General features: G+C 36.0%; 1 protein-coding gene across 1 annotated transcript in view; it reads right to left on the bottom strand.

The window, feature by feature from the left end:
• The window catches only part of DIAPH3 (diaphanous related formin 3), a 584,600-nt gene that overhangs the window by 194,128 nt on the left and 369,571 nt on the right, over nucleotides 1-20,901 (bottom strand). Inside the window, exon 23 of the mRNA XM_037800254.1 lies at nucleotides 14,856-14,980. Coding sequence (XP_037656182.1) covers nucleotides 14,856-14,980 — 125 coding nt within the window. The remainder of the gene's footprint in view (nucleotides 1-14,855; nucleotides 14,981-20,901) is intronic.

The raw sequence follows: 20,901 nt of genomic DNA, 5'->3' as shown, positions 1-20,901 counted from the left end.
AATATCTGTAAATAAAAACCACATCCAAAATGCACTAAGAATCTATCATTTAGGGTAACATGATATTCAATTGTAACATAAAATAAGCATTCTTTAATTTGCGGAGTAAGTTCAGAAATCAATACTGGGTTTATAAATTGGTTGGTTATTCAATCTATAAACTTTCACCCAAAATCATTTATGTCCCAGACACAGAATATATCCACATGAATTAGTTGTATTTCCTCAAATCCTGTCTCAAAGAAATTGCTTTCTAATTTTCCTTGTCCTGTCATTCAAGGCTTTGTTCAAATCTTCCTGAAAAATCTTCTCTCATCTTCATAGCTAAGAGTGACCATTTGTTCCACTGAAAACAAAGCATTTGTAGTCCACTGTACACTTCTAGAAATTCATCAGGTATATTCCTACTTCCCAAACTCTACAGAAGTTGTGATTTTTCCAATCTAGTCCAATAACTTAGAAATGCTTTTTTCTTGCCACACTTCTAACAGGTCTCTGACCGTCAGCCCATTTTCTAAGATGCTGTGCTACAGCTTCTTAGCTGCATTAAGTTTAATCATCTGTAACAACATTGGTACAAATTTTACCAATTTCATTCTTAAATTTTGGTGGGAAGGTAAAAAGTCTCTTCAAAAGTCTGATGAAAGTCACAGAACTTCTATTCATAAAATTGCACACATGCACACATACACAAATTTGGATGTAATATTAAGAGCTAATAGAGTCCCTGAATCATATTTATCCCGTACAATAAGTTAAGGACTCTACTTTGGTGGGGGTTTCTAATAGCTGCTCCTTATCTTACAATCTCACTAATTATAAGATACTGACTTTCACAAATATGAGTTAACTTTTCTCCTAACACCTGGGAATACTCCCATTCTTAAGAGTCTACATGGTAAACATGATAAGATAAAGCTGTATGTATTACCCAATTAAAGGTTTTAGATTTTCAGAGAAGACTCACAAGTAACAAAACATCAGACATATGCCTGTGCATAATTAATAAAAACATTATGATTCCGTTAAAAGATGTGATGGAAAAGATGACCGAGAGCCAGAATATGGAATTGACATGGTCTTGTTCTAACAGATAACTTATAAGAAAATTACAAGTTAACTTTATTATCAGTTTTCTATAAAATTTGCTCCCAAAGGAAATGAAGTGCAGCTTTGTATAACTGGCATTAACCACAAAAATCACAAAATTGTGATTGAGCTGAACAATTTTTGAAACAGCCAAATTTGTCCTTAGAAGTTTAAAACAATTAAACTTCTGATAGGATGGAATAGATGGTCACATGATGAGGTGCTACACATCCAATTGATGAGCTACTGCCTCATTAATGTACCCTTTAATGATGATAAATCCAGATAAAGAACCACAACCACCACCCAGAAGAAAAAAGAAGAGTAGCTATTCTTTTGTCAACTGTTAAACTCTGCATAAAAGCAATGCCCATGGCAGTAGTTAGGATTTATTATTTTTTTTCAAGCACCAAGTACTTAATTTGCAAAGAGTGTTAAGAGAACTATGTGAGATATTCAACAACATAAACATCTGACGAAATTCATTACAAACATATTGATATATATTCAATTACTTGATGCTTTTAAGAAATCAATTTTCTTTCCCTTTACCAAGACCAAGGACAAATTTTCAGTAATTTCTACTTTAACCACTGTAACCTTTCCCTTTCAAAACTATACGACAACCAGCTCTGTGTTCAAACACATTGAACCACAAGGATTTATGTTTTGTCAATTAATTAGTGAGACTAAGATTTGGAATTCAGAAGGGAGTTCTTTGTCTGGTCAGCTGGCATTGCTTATACCCAAACCACCAGTTACAAACAATCCCATGTTAATTCTTAGCTATGCCCTCATCCTTGCTCTTCCCGCACCAAAGATGTTCTTTACTCCTATCAACACATCTTTCAAGGACCAGTTTCAGACAATTCTACATGTCCAATACCTTTTATGTTACTTTTGAAATATGGATCCATCCATTCACCCATCCCATCATTCAATAAATAATCACTGAGCTCTACTATATTCCAGATACTCTTCTAGGCACTACAGAAACAGTAGTGAACAAGACAGGCAAAGTCTCTGCTTCCATGAACATATAGTCAAGAGTTCTGTTATTGATTGAATCATCACTTCCACAAAGACATGTTCAACTCTTAACCCTGGAGCTATGGATGTGTCACAGCCCAAGGGGGCTTTGCCAGTCAAAAGATCAAAGAAGACACTGAGCATTTTCTGAAACATGAACTTTATTTGGGGCTTACTCACAGGGAGGCAGAAAACAAACGGCTTTTTTCTTGCCTGGCAGGTACCGCTTTTGCAGGGAAGTTGGCTGTGCCACTGAAAGAGGACAGCAAGCCAGTTATAAGGGTTTAAGACAAAGACATTCCTAAGGGGGGGAGAGCATCCTGTGACACGGGGGTGGTACAGGAAGGAAAGAATCATAGGATGGGGCTTTGTAAATAACCACAAGAGTGTTAACACTTGGGGGCCAGGAAGCAGGTAGACTAGATTAACATTCTTGCTCTTTTGTGGGACCAAGAGTTTCTCATCTGCTGTTTACTTTCCATTTCAAGTTACAATTTACCCTTTTTCTCTTTACTGGCTTACAAAGATGACAGGTTAAACATTAGCTGCCTAGGTCACGCAGACTACTGCGTGCCAAGGTCCACAGGCCTGTTTTGTTCAGGCCGGGGCTGCCACAGGATGTGAACCCATTTGTAAATAGGATCTTTGAAGACATTATTAGATAAGGTGAGGCCAAACTGAATAAAGTGGACTTTAACCTGATATGACCTGAGTCCTTAAAGCAGAGGAAATTTGAACACAGTAAGAGGAGACAGATAGATGGCAGTGGTCATGTGACAGAGACAAAGATGAAGCTGTGGACTGCAGGCAAGCCACCTGCACAACGCTACCGACTTCAGAGAAAGCATGATCCTGCTGACGCCTTGATGCTGGACTTCCATCTCCTAAACCATGAGACAATATATTCTTCTTGTTTAAGACAATCAGTCATTGGTATTTGTTACAGCAAAACTGGCAAACTAAGACAATATAGAGATGGATATTAAATAAGTAAATGAATGAGATTTTCAGACATGACTGTTATGATAAAAAAACCAAAAGTTTGTGATATTATACAGAATGGTGGAGGCTAATTTAAACTGGGGAGGCAGAGAAGTCATGGCTAAGAAGGGGACATTGACTAAAACAACTGAAATATGACTATAAAAGTTAGAGCAGTGAGCAGTGAGTACTAAGTTCTGTAACAATCTTTTCAGATAAAAACAAGATTATAAATTTGAGGACCCATAGAAGATGTAAAGCAGGACATCTGTCCTGAGCCTTAATAGTTTGTTGAGCACCAGTTAAATGGAAGAAAGGGAGGAGGGGAAGAACAGAAGGAGAAACAGAGGAGAGAGTGAGAAGACCAATTCAAAAGAAAAATCTATTTTCTACACAACTTTCTCATCCTTTCAACTGGCCCATGTATTACACAAGCTTGCATTTCACCCATTCTACCCTTCTATTTTACTTCCTTATACTGGTTTGTATATATTATGTCCCCCAGAAAAAGCCATGTTGTTTTTTGGACACTTTATGGCCTTAATAAAGACTGTAACTGTGTAACCAAATAAACCCCTTTTATAAAAGCCAATCCATCTCTAGTGTTTTGCATTCAGGCAGCATTAGCAAACAAGAACATTCCTAACCACAGTTCAATTAAAGAAAAATGTACAGAGTTCCTTTACCTGCAAAAAGCTATGCTTTGTGTAGTGTAGAATATAGATATAAGTTAAGATATAAGTCTTTCTCTAAAGAAATTAACTGAGGTGGCTTTAGCATTTACCCAGTAATTTCAGAAGTACCTAAAATGTTGCTATAATATGGAACAACAAAAAAGAAAGTCTAAAATTAAACTGGCATTGTGACGAAGAAATTTAAAGAATATAACATGAAAAAGAATGGGAGGAGGCAGGGCAAGATGGTGGATTGGTGAGCTGTATGTTTTAGTTACTCCTCCAGGAAAGTAGGTAGAAAGCCGGGAACTGCGTGGACTGGACACCACACAGCAATTTGACTTTGGGCATACTTCATACAACACTCATGAACACGCTGAACTTCTGAGATCAGCGAAATCTGTAAGTTTTTGCGGCCAGGGGACCCACGCCCCTCCCTGCCAGTCTCAGTCCCGTGGGAGGAGGGGCCATCAGCGCTGGGAAGGAGAAGGGAGAACTGCAGTGGCAGCTCTTATCGGAAACTCATTCTACTGATCTAAACTCCAACCATAAATAGACTGAGACCAGACGCCAGAGAATCTGAGAGCAGCCAGCCCAGCAGAGAGGAGACAGGCATAGCAAAGAACAGCAAGAAAAACTCCAAAATAAAAGCAGAGGATTTTTGGAGTTCTGGTGAACACAGAAAGGGGAAGGGCAGAGCTCAGGCCCTGAGGCTCATATGCAAATCCCGAAGAAAAACTGATCTCTCAGCCCTGTGGACCTTTCCTTAATGGCCCTAATTGCTTTGTCTCTTAGCATTTCAATAACTCATTAGATCCGTGAGGAGAGCCGCCTTTTTTTTTTTTTTTTTAATCTTTTATTCTTTTTCTAAAACAATTACTCTAAGAAGCCCAATAAAGAAAGCCTCAAAGACTTGCAATTTGGGCAGGTCAAGACAAGAGCAGAACTAAGAGAGCTCTGAGACAAAAGGCAATAATCCAGTGGCTGAGAAAATTCACTAAACACCACAACTTCCCAAGAAAAGGGGGGTGTCTGCTCACAGCCATTATCCAGGTGGACAGGAAACACTCCTGCCCATCGCCAGCCCCATAGCCCAGAGCTGCCCCAGACAAACCAGTGTGACGGAAGTCCTTCAAATAACAGGCACACACCACAAAACTGGGCATGGACATTAGCCTTCCCTGCACCTTCAGCTGGTTGTCCCAGAGTTGGGAAGGTGGAGCAGTGTGAATTAACAAAGCCCCATTCAGCCATCATTTCAGCAGACTGGGAGCCTCCCTACACAGCCCAGCAGCCCAGAACTGCCCTGAGGGGACGGCACTCACCTGTGACATAGCACAGTCATCCCTCAACAGAGGACCAGGGGGTGCACGGCCTGGAAGAGGGACCCACGCACAAGTCTCAGGAGCCATACGCCAATACCAAGGACTTGTGGGTCAGTGGCAGAGACAAACTGTGGCAGGAATGAACTGAAGGATTAGACTATTGCAGCAGCTTTAAAACTCCAGGAACATCAGGGAGATTTGATTGTTAGAGCCACCCCTCTCCCTGACTGCCCAGATACACGCCCCATATACAGGGCGGGCAACACCAACAACACATGCAAGCTTGGTACACCAATTGGACCCCACAAGACTCACCCCCCCATTCACCACAAAGGCAAAGCAGGGAAGAACTGGCTTGTGGAGACCAGGTGGCTCATGGATGCCACCTGCTGGTTAGTTGGAGAAAGTGTACTCTACGAAGCTGTCGATCTGACAAATTAGAGATAAGGACTTCAATTGGTCTACAAATCCTAAAAGAACCCTATCAAGTTCAGCAAATGCCAAAAGGCCAAAAACAACAGAAAAATTTAAAGCATATGAAAAAACCAGACGATATGGATAACCCAAGCCCAAGCACACAAATCAAAACATCAGAAGAGACACAGCACCTAGAGCTACTAATCAAAGAACTAAAGATGAACAATGAGACCCTAGTACGGGATACAAAGGATATCAAGAAGACCCTAGAAGAGCATAAAGAAGACATTGCAAGATGAAATAAAAAAACAGATGATCTTATGGAAATTAAAGCAGCTGTTGACCAAATTAAAAAGATTCTGGATACTCATAGTACAAGACTAGAGGAAGTTGAACAACGAATCAGTGACCTGGAAGATGACAAAATGGAAAATGAAATCACAAAAGAAAGAATGGGGAAGAAAATCGAAAATATAGAAATGGACCTCAGGGATATGATAAATGATATAAAACGTCCGAATATAAGACTCATTGGTGTTCCAGAAGGGGAAGAAAAGGGTAAAGGTCTAGGAAGAGTACTCAAAGAAATTGTTGGGGAAAACTTCCCAAATCTTCTAAACAACATAAATACACAAATCATAAATGCCCAGCGAACTCCAAATAGAATAAATCCAAATAAACACACTCCGAGACATATTCTGATCACACTGTCAAACACGGAAGAGAAGGAGCAAGTTCCGAACGCAGCAAAAGAAAAGGAATTCACCACATACAAAGGAAACAGCATTAGACTAAGTAGTGACTACTCAGCAGCCACCATGGAGGCAAGAAGGCAGTGGCACGATATATTTAAAATTTTGAGTGAGAAAAATTTCCAACCAAGAATTCTTTATCCAGCAAAGCTCTCCTTCAAATTTGAGGGAGAGTTTAAATTTTTCACAGACAAACAAATGCTGAGAGAATTTGCTAACAAGAGATCTGCCCTACTGGAGATACTAAAGGGAGCCCTACAGACAGAAAAACAAAGAAAGCAGAGAGAGACTTGGAGAAAGGTTCAGTATTAAAGAGATTCGGTATGGGTACATTAAAGGATATTAATAGAGAGAGGGGAAAAATATATATGACAAACATAAACCAAAGGATAATATGGCTGATTCAAGAAATGCGTTCACGGTTACAATGTTGAATGTAAATGGATTAAACTCCCCAATTAAAAGATATAGATTCACAGAATGGATTAAAAAAAATGAACCATGAATATCTTGCATACAAGAGACTCATCTTAGACACAGGGACACAAAGAAATTGAAAGTGAAAGGATGGAAAAAACTCTTTCATGCAAGCTACAGCCAAAAGAAAGCAGATGTAGCAATATTAATCTCAGATAAAATAGACTTTAAATGCAGGGATGTTTCGAGAGACAAAGAAGGCCACTACATACTAATAAAAGGGGCAATTCAAGAAGAAGAAATAACAATCATAAATGTTTATGCACCCAATCAAGGTGCCACAAAATACATGAGAGCAACACTGGCAAAACAAAAGGAAGCAACTGATGTTTCCACAATAATTGTGGGAGACTTCAACACATTACTCTCTCCTACAGATAGATCAACCAGACAGAAGACCAATAAGGAAACTGAAAACCTAAACAATCTGATAAATGAATTAGATTTAACAGACATATATAGAACATTACATCCCAAATCACCAGGATACACATACTTCTCTAGTGCTCATGGAACTTTCTCCAGAATAGATCATATGCTGGGACATAAAACAAGGCTCAATAAATTTAAAAAGATTGAAATTATTCAAAGCACATTCTCTGAACACAGTGGAATACAATTAGAAGTCAATAACCATCAGAGACAGAAAATTCACAAATACCTGGAGGTTAAACAACACACTCCTATACAATCACTGCGTTAAAGAAGAAATAGCAAGAGAAATTGCTAAATATATAGAGATGAATGAAAATGAGAACACAACATACCAAAACCTATGGGATGCAGCAAAAGCAGTACTGAGGGGGAAATTTATAGCACTAAACACATATATTAAAAAGGAAGAAAGAGCCAAAATCAAAGAACTAATGGATCAGCTGAAGAAGCTAGAAAATGAACAGCAAACCAATCCTAAACCAAGTAGAAGAAAAGAAATAATGAGGATTAATGCAGAAATAAATGATATAGAGAACAAAAAAACAATAGAGAGGATAAATATCACCAAAAGTTGGTTCTTTAAGAAGATCAACAAGATTGACAAGCTCCTAGATAGACTGACAAAATAAAAAAGAGAGAAGACCCATATAAACAAAATAATGAATGAAAAAGGTGACATAACTGCAGATCCTGAAGAAAGTAAAAAAATTATAAGAGGATACAATGAACAACTGTATGGCAACAAACTGGATAATGTAGAGGAAATGGACAATTTCCTGGAAACATATGAACAACCTAGACTGACCAGAAAAGAAATAGAAGACCTCAACCAACCCATCACAAGCAAAGAGATCGAATCAGTCATCAAAAATCTTACCACAAATAAATGCCCAGGGCCAGATGGCTTCACAGGGGATTTCTACCAAACTTTCCAGAAAGAACTGACACCAATCTTACTTAAACTCTTTCAAAACATTGAAGAAAATGGAACACTACCTAATTCATTTTATGAAGCTAACATCAATTTGATATCAAAACCAGGCAAAGATGCTATAAAAAAGGAAAACTACTGGCCAATCTCCCTAATGAATGTAGATGCAAAAATCCTCAACAAAATACTTGCAAATCGAATCCAAAAACACATTAAAAAAATCATACACCATGACCAAGTGGGGTTCATTCCAGGCATGCAAGGATGGTTCAACATAAGAAAATCATTCAGTGTATTACAACACATTAACAAATCAAAAGGGAAAAATCAAATGATCATCTCAATAGATGCTGAAAAAGCATTTGACAAAATCCAACATCCCTTTTTGATAAAAACACTTCAAAAGGTAGGAATTGAAGGAAACTTCTTCAATATGATAAAGATCATATATGAAAAACCCACAGCCAGCATAGTACTCAATGGTGAGAGACTGAAAGCCTTCCCTCTAAGATCAGGAACAAGACAAGGATGCCCGCTGTCACCACTGTTATTCAACATTGTGCTGGAAGTGCTAGCCAGGGCAATCCGGCAAGACAAAGAAATAAAAGCACCCAAATTGGAAAGGATGAATTAAAACTGTCATTGTTTGCAGACGATATGATCTTGTACCTGGAAAACCCTGAGAAATCGACGATACAGCTACTACAGCTAATAAACAAATTTAGCAAAGTAGTGGGATACAAGATTAATGCACATAACTCAGTAATGTTTCTATATGCTAGAAATGAACAAACTGAAGAGATACTCAAGAAAAAGATACCATTTTCAACAGTTACTAAAAAAATCAAGTACCTAGGAATAAACTTAACCAAAGATGTAGAAGACCTATACAAAGAAAACTACGTAACTCTACTAAAAGAAATAGAAGGGGACCTTAAAAGATGGAAAAATATTCCATGTTCATGGATAGGAAGGCTAAATGTCATTAAGATGTCAATTCTACCCAAACTCATCTACAGATTCAATGCAATCCCAATCAAAATTCCAACAACCTACTTTGCAGACTTGGAAAAGCTAGTTATCAAATTTATTTGGAAAGGGAAGATGCCTTGAATTGCTAAAGACACTCTAAAAAAGAAAAACAAAGTGGGAGGACTTACACTCCATGATTTTGAAGCTTATTATAAAGTCACAGTTGTCAAAACAGCATGGTACTGGCACAAAGATAGACATATAGATTAATGGAATCAAATTGAGAATTCGGAGATAGATCCCCAGATCTATGGCCGACTGATCTTTGATAAGGCCCCCAAAGTCACTGATCTGGGTCATAATGATCTTTTCAACAACTGGGGCTGGGAGAGGTGGATATCCATATCCAATAGAATGAAAGAGGACCCCTACCTCACACCCTACATAAAAATTAACTCAAAATGGACCAAAGATCTCAATATAAAAGAAAGTACCATAAAACTCCTAGAAGATAATGTAGGAAAACATCTTCAAGACCTTGTATTAGGCAGATACTTCCTAGACTTTACACCCAAAGCACAGCAACAAAAGGAAAAACAGATAAATGGGAACTCCTCAAGCTTAGAAGTTTCTGTACCTCAAAGGAATTTCTCAAAAAGTTAAAGAGGCAGCCAAGTCAATGGGAAAAAATTTTTGGAAACCATGTATCTGACAAAAGACTGATATCTTGCATATATAAAGAAATCCTACAACTCAATGACAATAGTACAGACAGCCCAATTATAAAATGGGCAAAAGATATGAAAAGACAGTTCTCTGAAGAGGAAATACAAATGGCCAAGAAACACATGAAAAAATGTTCAGCTTCACTAGCTATTAGAGAGATGCAAATTAAGACCGCAATGACATACCATCTCACACCAATTAGAATGGCTGCCATTAAACAAACAGGAAACTACAAATGCTGGAGGGGATGTGAAGAAATTGGAACTCTTATTCATTGTTGGTGGGACTGTATAATGGTTCAGCCACTCTGGAAGTCAGTCTGGCAGTTCTTTAGAAAACTAGATACAGAGTTACTGTTCGATCCAGCGATTGCACTTCTCGGCATATACCTGGAAGATCAGAAAGCAGTGACACGAACAGATATCTGCACGCCAATGTTCATAGCAGCATTATTCACAACTGCCAAGAGATGGAAACAACCCAAATGTCCTTCAACAGATGAGTGGATAAATAAAATGTGGTATATACACACGATGGAATACTACACGGAGTAAGAAGGAACAATGTTGTGAAACATATGACAACATGGATGAACCTTGAAGACATAATGCTGAGTGAAATAAGCCAGGCACAAAAAGAGAAATATTATATGCTACCACTAATGTGAACTTTGAAAAATGTAAAACAAATGGTTTATAATGTAGAATGTAGGGGAACTAGCAAAAGAGAGCAATTAAGGAAAGAGGCACAATAATCCAAGAAGAACAGATAAGCTATTTAACGTTCTGGGAATGTCCAGGAATGACTATGGTCTCTTAATTTATGATGGGTATAGTAGGAACAAGTTCACAGAAAAGTTGCTGTATTAGGTAACATTCTTGGGGTAGAGTAGGAACATGTTGGAAGTAAAGCAGTTAGGTTAGTTGTCTTTTTCTTACTCCCTTGTTATGGTCCTTTGAAATGTTCTTCTATTGTATGTTTTTTTTTATTATTTTATCTTTATTTGTTTATTTTTTTTATTTTTCATACAGTTGATTAAAAAAAAAAAGTTAAAAAAAAAACAAGGAAAAAAATATGTAGATCCCCCTTGAGGAGCCTGTGGAGAATGCAGGGGTATTGGCCTGCCCTACCTCCATGGTTGCTAACATGCCCACAGACATAGGGGACTGGTGATTGGATGGGTTGAGCCCTCTACCACAGGATTTACCCTTGGGATGACTGTTGCTGCAAAGGAGAGGCTAGGCCTCCCTATAATTGTGCCTAAGAGCCTCCTCCCGAATGCCTCTTTGTTGCTCAGATGTGGCTCTCTCTCTCTAGCTAAGCCAACTTGAAAGGTGAAATCACTGCCCTCCCCCATACTTGGGATCAGACACCCAGGGGAGTGACTCTCTCCGGCAACGTGGAATATGACTCCCAGGGAGGAATGTAGACCCGGCATCGTTGGATGGAGAACATCTTCTTGACCAAAAGGGGGATGTGAAAGGAAATGAAATAAGCTTCAGTGGCAGAGAGATTCCAAAAGGAGCCGAGAGGTCACTCTGGTGGGCACTCTTACACACAACTTAGACAACCCTTTTTAGGTTCTAAAGAATTGGGGTAGCTGGTGGTAGATACTTGAAACTATCAAACTACAACCCAGAACCCATGAATCTCGAAGAGAATTGTATAAAAATGTAGCTTATGAGGGGTGACAATGGGATTGGGAAAGCCATAAGGACCACACTCCCCTTTGTCTAGTTTATGGATGGATGAGTAGAAAAATAGGGGAAGGAAACAAACAAACAAACAAACAGACAAAGGTACCCAGTGTTCTTTTTTACTTCAATTGCTCTTTTTCACTTTAATTATTATTCTTGTTATTTTTGTGTGTGTGCTAATGAAGGTGTCAGGGATTGATTTAGGTGATAAATGTACAACTATGTAATGGTACTGTGAACAATCGAATGTACGATTTGTTTTGTATGACTGCGTGGTATGTGAATATATCTCAATAAAATGAAGATTTAAAAAAAAAAAAGGAAAAGAATGAATTAACTTGTGACATAAGTTGTGACAAATACAAAAATAGATAAATGTACATGAAAATGTTTTCTAAGAGACTCGGGGAAAGGAGCAGAAGAAAATAGAAAGGCAAATCCTTGTGCAAGGAGAATTTCAAGGTCAGTGGTCTAGGATGTATTTGCTATTTTCCTCAAAATAGGAAATATCCCAGTATTTTAAAGATCAAAACAAAGGAACAGATATTGCATGAAACAAATCCTGACATTTTCCTCTTTTCATCACTGATAAAAATTTAATATGTATCTATATGTCACACATAATCATTTTTATATAGCAATATAGATTACCCTATGTCAAATTCATGTTACATATTTTTCAATCAAATATTTACAGTGAAACTATTCCACTTGAATTGTATTTCTGATCAGGTTTAGCAATTAGAAAGTAACAATTATTACTAAAAAGTCAATGTGACACATAGAAATAATTGTGCATATATTTTAAAGGATGTATTAAATTCCTATTTTTTTTTACAGTAAGAAGTATAGGTAAAGAGAGAGCATGTAGTGGAAGCATAAAAATACAATATGCCATAACTGAATGCTACTAGGGAAATTTCATATTATAACATTTTATCAATTATAATTTATAATAAACAATTAAATGAACAGATTCTTTAATAGTTCACTAAATCATGGCTCTTTAAAGTACATATGGACTTGTAAAAATGTCTCCTTAACAATTTAAATAATACACATATTCTTTGAGAATTGGTTAAGAAGCAAACATTTGATACATTCTCCTACTAAAAAGCACTTTAACTGAAACCACAAAGTTTGAGCATTAATAACCAACTTTAGTTAAACACATTTTCATTTATTGTGCCTTTTAGTTTCCAAACTCTCCATTTTCTAAGATCTAAGAAGCTCACTATTTGCCATTTTAATAAGATCTGTATAAATGCATTTAATATTCAAAATCTGACTTGTTGCCAGTCCTAATTAAAGTAAACAAAGCTTTGCAATGAATGAATTTAATTACTTCGAAACTAGTATGTCTGTCTAAGATGAAAAGCAAACAAGTGCAATCTAATGTCGGCGAAGAATATTTATGATTATAAGCTTTGTCAATAGCAAAGTGCACCAACTATTCATATATCTGACTTCCAAGAGATACATGAATGCTAATCAATTCATTAGAGGCTTCTAGGTTGTGATATTTAGTGACAGGATGTAGTAGCTTTCTTGTCCATGGAGTATAATTGTACTCAGAATGAAAAACTGTTTCCAACAAAGGATCATACTTCCTGTTTCTGATTTCCTGCTGCTTGGTTTTTATGAGCTGCGTACCTTTCAAGAAGCTGACATATTCAGTTTCTTGTGTCATCTGAACGCAAGTATGGATAGGTTCTGAGAAGGGCTGCTGAGTAGGATTCTGCAACCTTTACTCTGAGCTCAGGAATTTATCTTAGGTTATGTTTTCCAGAAACAAGAGCTTAACAATTAGTGTGCTCACAGTATATTACCAGAAGCTTTATTTAAGTGAAAACTTTTTGCTAAAATGCTTTCTATCTACAGGGAACTATAACAAATACTTCAAATTACAGCACTTGATTAAAATAATAAACTGTCACATATGAATATTTTAACATGAAAATATTTTCATGAGGGAACAACTGAATAATGAAATTGATACACTGCAATAATAAATTCATTTTTTAAAATGCATTATTGTCAAAAATGAGAAAGTGCTGTAAAAATATTTTTTGATGAATAAATACATACTTTAGTTTAAAAACAAATAAAAAACTCTTCTCCAGCAGATTTAAAATGGTGCAGTAATAAAGGTATCCTGCCCAATAAAAGAGAAAAGTAGATGGGAAGGAAAGATACCAAAGGAAACAAACACATTAGCCTGAATTGATTGTTGCTGGAATGCATTTTTATGATATTTCCCAAAAGGATGGTGAAGAAGATAAAATTGAAGTAATTCACAATTAAGCTGAAAGTATATACAATAAAATCTATGGCAAGCCAAATAATAACTTTGTGAATCACTAAATCCCAAGGGAGAATAGCTAGTAAGAGGAAAAGCAGTCATTTGATTTCAAGTACCTCAGTTTAAAATAAACTATTAAGAGTATCTATTTATAAAAGCTCATTTTAGAAGTTGGGTTATCCTTTCATATAGAATTCAGAGAATTTGGAAGAACATATGGGTTTTTAATAATGTATAGTAGTAATATATGCTTACACCACAAAAGATAACAGTCTCTATTTCACAGAATGGTTTGCAAAACAACTCAACATTAATTTCAGGAAATAAAGTTTATTACTTCAGTTACTCATTATAGATTAAGCCACCCCAAAGTGCTAACAAAGATAACTGAATACAAAGGAAACCTTAAATTAAACATGAAGACAAAAGCCTCCTACTTTTAATTTTGTGTATATGTGCATGTGTACAAATTTTATTTGGGGTTTGGAGAATATCAACACAAGCAGTAATTTTGACAAACTCAATTTTGGAATTCTGTAGTATTTCTAAAGGATATATGAAATTTTATGCAGTATGAGTTAATTTCTAATATAAACTAAGCCTTGAAGTTAAGCTAACTAGTCACACCAGTTTATACAGCCTTATCAGCTTCCTGAAAAAACATTTCATAAGTATCAAAGGTATTGAAAGTATCTAAATCACAACATGAATTTAGATTCAAACTTCCTCAAATGCAGTCTTAATATCCGTTCAATTTATCACCAACATTAGAAGGTATTATGGCATACGGAAGGGAAAAGATAGAGAAAATATTATTATCCAAGTTGATAAAAAGGAAGAAAGAATAGGAATCAATAGAAATACAATTGTGAATTATTCATGGGAGAAAGGCACTTAGATAAAATTTCCTCCAAGAAGGCGAAGGTTAAACTTGGTACAACCCAGCACTACAGAATGATCTCTGGCTATGTAAATTTATTTAAAATGTTAAATAAATTGTAATTTTAGTTGACTGGTGACTTAAGTTATTTAGATATCAAAAGGATATGGACATCTTTGTCACAAACTTATCATGTGAGTCCTCAGGAGGGGGAAAGGTTTCCAAATCTTTCTCAAGCTGTTGAAGCTGACTTCCCATCTGCTTCAAATTCTTTTCCAGCGTTTCTACAGAGACTGAAAGAGAGTACATTAAATGCTTTGAAAGGACATAATTATAATATATAAAAAGCAAAACACTCTATAAACAAAACATTTGTAGAAAACCTCACAATAATAAGATAAGAGGATTCACTATAAAAAAGAAAGATGGATTTCACCAAGTTTTGTTTTTTTTTTTAACCTTTTGATTTTTAAATCCAGGAACAAAATAAATAAGAAATTCTTTAAAACATAGGAAATTTAGGAAATGCTTGCATAAACAAACCACATTTAAGAAATGTTTTATTTAAAATTAGATTCCATGACTACTACAAACACTACAAAATAGTCTATTCAGATTGAGAGGCAAAGAAAGACTATGATTTTAAAAATTAAACCAATTTAAAGATAATTTTAACATTTTCCAAAAGCATGATCTCTCGAGACGGAGCAGTGAGTATACTGGAAATGGGGAAGGTATGGCACTCTTAATGTCCAAGCTAATATTCAATAGGAAAGGAAAGGGATCAGAGACTATTTGCAGTAACACATAGGAACAATGTCAAAGCTTTCTTTACTGGGACTCGGAGTGCAATCTATGTTAATTGTCTAATAATTAAGATTTTCCTTCTTTGACTGAAAAGTTTCTCCCGCAGTGCACATGAAGAAACAAATGGCAAAGCAGATCACTGAGGCACTATGAGAATGTTCTGGCCATCCTGCAGGACAAACCTTAGGAATTACCTGTCCAAAATCTTAGTCTATTTTGTATACAAGACATAGTGACCAAACCTTCTGATTGAAAATTTGCCTTAAGTTCAGAAGAAGGAAAAATTCTTTTGTTTCCAATCGACATGAATTACATAGAATATTGCTAAATATACAGCATAAAATAATTCTAGAAAATAGACAAAATTCATGCTTCAAATTTATCGTGAGGTTCTATGGATGAGTCAAGTTTTACCATTAAGGAAGGCAATAGCCTTGGAAGCAATCCAAATGTCCCCTAAAATGGTACTGAGTAATATATATATATGGTTTATAATCTCTGTTCAATTGAATGGAATAGTAAGCAGAAATGAAAGATAATGTAAAAGAACATACAGTTGTTTTTTTTTAAAGTAGCTGTACCCAAAATAACATCCACCGTTACCACAGATATTAAGAGCTGTTAATAAATTATTAACATATTTTGTTGGAAACCTTAGCAAGCTAATTCACAGATAAAATGTTTAATGAGCCTGATGATTGAACTCTTCAGAGAGCCGCACATAATAGTTGCTAGTGTCTTAAGGGTGATGGTACTTTTTATCTTTGGCTCCCACTATTGTGAAGCCATTCTGAAGTTATACTTATGTTATTTTCTTGGTAGCTTTTTGCTAACCATGTATGTCTTCTCTGTGACTCTTAAAATTGAGACAGTAACTCAGATAATGCAATGCATGAAACATTTCTACCATAATAGCATTTACAGCTACAGACAGACAGACAGACAGACACACACACACACTCACTATGATAGCATAATGTACTAAGTCAATCACTTTAACTCATGCCCCCAACATCTTGCTCATGGTGGCAACACATATTTCCTATGTTATGTTCTTTCATTTTTATTTCTGCTTGTCAATTGCTCACAACCACGACATTTATTTTATTAGGTGGGTGGTGTTTCATTTACTCTTCTCATTTCCAAATGGTTTTTTGCTTCTTTCAAAGTTGTCTAACTGCATCATAGAAGAGATTCCTTTTGCTCTCCTACTCTATTTGATCTCACTTCTAAAGTCACATTAGTATTTATTTCATCCATCATTTCTCAAGAAATCTTACAAGTGGTAAAGCTACTTTCATACTTCCTAAAACTTTGAAACTTCTGATTAAATGAAGGTTCAAAGACATACAAAAATCTTTTCTTTCATAAATGTACTCGGAAAAGTTGATAATTCATATATCCATTTTATGCTATGAATTAGGTTCAAAGAAGAAGGCAGTGTATAGGGAGTATAATAAGAGTAGAAGTACTAGTTGTAATAGTAGTAGCAGCCATAGTAGTGGTAGTAGTAAGAGCAGCTAAAATCCAGAGTGCTTATGCATGTCAGGTACTTCCCTATGTATTTCACATGAATTAACTCACTTAATCCTCATAAGAATATCATGATGTGGGATTATTATTATCCCCATTTTACAGATGAGGAAACTGGAGTTGAGTAGGTACATAAAAGTCAAACAACTGAAAAGTGATGAAGCCAAGATTTGAACTCAGGCAGTTTCATTCTAAACTTTATTTTTAACTATTTCTAGCCATTTTAAATCATTACACAGTTTCATAGACATTATCCTTTTATATTTATGAGCATTACTTACCTGCCACTGACAATATTTAAATCTACATCATTGATTTCACATAATGGCTGGTTTCTTATACATTCTTGCCTAGTACAATCATAAGTAAGCCACATATGGCTTAAATGCAGGGAAACATACCTAAGCATTCTGGATGGATGGATGGATGGACAGTTAGATAGATATGCTACTACATTTTTAAAAATGATCATTTAAATTTAAAGTGGCATCCACTTTAAACAGAACCACGTATTTAAAATACTATGTCTGCTTATCCAATTTATGCACACACATCTATTTGGAAATGGTCCAGAGACAGGGCAAATGAAGAGTCAGAGGAATCCCACATGAAAATAAGCAAGAGGCAAGCGTTGGGAGGGAACATGGTCAGATACAGAAGTGCATGTCCTATCAGAGGGCAGGATTTCGGTTTATCTGTGGGGAGGTGTTAAGATAGGCACATTTTTGCTCATGAATTGTCATCCTCAAAGCTGCCAAATGGCCTGAGTCACCCTTAGAGGTCAGCTACTTGTAACCGAAGGTAGAACAACCCTAGTGAAATGAAGGCTGCTCAGTGGCAGGAGAGAAAAGCTGTATTTCAGTGTTCCCTTGAGCCACTTCCAATTCTTTGGTAGCTAGTAGATCACGAGCCACGTTTTATCTTTGTGATCTCAAGTGAGTCCTCACTGGCTCAATTTCCTCATCAGTGAAGTGGGAAGAATCCCACCTCATTTTTACCTCATGGATATTTCATCAAAGATCAAATGCCATTACATGGGGTGAAGAATTTTTTTAAAATAAGAGTGTACTATGCAATATTATTCTTAGAATTGAAGGTAGTCCTTAAAGAAAGAGAGAATATTAGAATTAAAGGAAAAGTAATAAAATTATCATAACCATCATCAGGTCTGGAATAGCATTATGTAAGTCAGGCTAAAAAGAAGAGTTGCTCATTTCAAAAATTTAACTGTTAGGAATATTTGGGCATTTCCAAACATTTAGGGTCTGCATCATAAAGAATAAGGAAGCTGCCTTTTAAAATGGTTCTTGTGACTACTTTACAGATGGAAAGCCCACTAAGTCGTTTCTTACGCTTCATCACCAAGTCTCTGATTACACTGCTTGTATATTACACTTAAGTGGATTTAAGTTTAATTGATCAACCTTTCACTTTTGGTTTTTAAATGACAAAAGCACACTTGGAAGGAAGAAAGGCATGTGAGAAAATAAACTATTATCTAATGTTCAGAGCCATCTGATGGGCAAAACTAAAGAAATGTTCTTGGTGTATTTGTTTTTCAGCAATTACTGTATTTCCACCAACAGATCTTTTCTGTATCTTCAAATATTTATGATTTTAGTCATACTTTCCACACATATGTCAAGCTCTCTGAGGTCAGTGACTATATTTTTGTATCAGAAATCCCAACTAGAACAGGGAGTTTTAAATTATTCATCCTCAAAGGTGTGCTAATTTACTGGTGTCTCTGCATGTGATCTGTGAGTGAATTTTATCTTTCAACTTAGTTACATCAAGAAATTAATTGTACTTTTTACGACTTTGGATTATTTAGAAGAAAAGCAACAAACATAGTCATCAAAGAGTTGACTAGACTATTTTAAGGTGATTTTGAAGAACATATTTCATGTAGTTAATATTCAGTCAGATGGGAGTCTCTCGGTCACCTCAGATGCGAGTCTCTCGGTCACCTCAGATGCCATGTGTCTCCATCCCCAAGCAGCTCCTCATCTAATATCCAGACTCAGTGCACAGTGGGTGGCAGAACAACTGTGCTAGAAACCTGCTAGTCTTGACTCTTCCCTCAGATCCAACAATCAAGACACTTCACTTATGTTACTTGACAAAACAGTACTTAATTAACTCCTTTTTTGCCAGAATACTATTCAAGTCATCATGAATGCTTATCTCTTCTCTGATCACTGGTCTCCTATTGTTTTCCTCCAGGCCCTACTCCATGCTGTTCATGGGAGTTTCCAGAATCACACTAATGTAAAGATGTCCTTCTTTGCTTAAAACCTGCAAATAAACTTCTTACATGACATCACCTCAGCTCCTAAACATTGCCCCACCTACAACTTAGCTCAGATCTATTTCAAATTCTGCCACACAGTACTCCCAAAACACCACACTGCCTTTAGTTCCCTAACTCCCAACCCCTTCATCAAATCTGTACCGGATGCTGGAAATATGCCTCTATGTGTCATTCCCTCTTCTCTCGTGGGTCACTCCTACTTTTTCTTTATGAATCTAAAGTTAAAATTTTCAGGATGCCCTCTGGTGAGGTGCCCTCCATACCCTGCCCACCATATCTGGTAATTACCTCCATCGTTGCAATTACTACACTCTATTACGTTTATCTTTTTACGTGTCTTTCCCTTCCATATGACTGGGAATTCCTTCCAGGGAGAGACCATATTTTATCCATCTTTGTATCTTCAATTACATAACATACTGCAGGTGCTCAAATGTTTGTTGAAGGAATGGATTTTGGATTTAACTTTAACCCCTCTTGAGCATTAAAAATGAAATGGGAAAATACAATAACTGATTAAATATCTAGAATCTAAAATCTAAGACACAGACATGTCTTCAAGTGTTTTGCCATTGTAATTACACACCAGATGTGTTAAAGAAGCTTTTGAATAAAAGTTAAAATAGCAAATATAAATACATAAATTTAAAGCAATCATGAATATAGGCTTTCTGTAACACCATGGCCTCTATGGTTTACTATGTTAAGATTTCAAATAAGATTAGAGATTACATACATTTAAGTAATCTTTGTAATTAAAAAATAATCTTCTGTGAATATCTCTCGAAAATGTTGGTCATTATTTGATAAAAAGCTTACTAAGAAATGCCACATTCATTTTTAAATATCAAGATATAATTTGGGGAAATTGATATCTTTAAAGAATGCTTAAACAACAACTTGTTTGTTACCATTAAGTATTTTAAACCTTCAAAATTAAATTAAACTTCATGCACTTAAACTAACAATCGTTTTGTGAGAGAAACTAGGACCTACAGCATTTCAGGCTCCCATAAAATAATTTTTCCTAGAGGATTGGAATAATAAAGGTATTTTATAAAACTATTGGGACATTTTAGAAGTGAACATTAAACATAATAAATTGGATGGACAGAATGGACAAAAATAAACCTTGGTAGTATGAAAAAAATCCTGTACATTAAGTAGGACGATAGCAAAATCTAAGTTCCAGAACATCATTATAAAGTCATTATTATGATGAAAAAGTACAAAATTTAAGTAAGAATTGTTAAACACACACTCACACACACACACATTCAAAATAAATTGTAGCTTGGTTCATAACAGGCAAAAGATAAATTCAAAGAAGTGGCCAGCTGCCCTCATCAAGCAGGGGTGCCTTCTTCTGCTCAGCTTTTCTCCTTTTCCATTGCACTGATTCTTGATGAGATGCCATGTTAATAACGAACCACAATTTGCATTCCCTAAATAATTTATTATATGTAATCAGTTATTTTTTCTTCCTTTTTAAATCATACTGCAAGAGAAATTCCTGTATTTGCTATGGACACTGGAAAGAGGAGACGCAGAAGACAAGCA

The sequence above is a fragment of the Choloepus didactylus genome, chromosome 12 (assembly GCF_015220235.1).
Source record: "Choloepus didactylus isolate mChoDid1 chromosome 12, mChoDid1.pri, whole genome shotgun sequence".
NCBI lineage: Eukaryota > Metazoa > Chordata > Mammalia > Pilosa > Megalonychidae > Choloepus > Choloepus didactylus.
The sequence above is the reverse complement of the archived record's forward strand: the minus strand, read 5'-3'. Positions and strand labels throughout refer to the sequence as shown.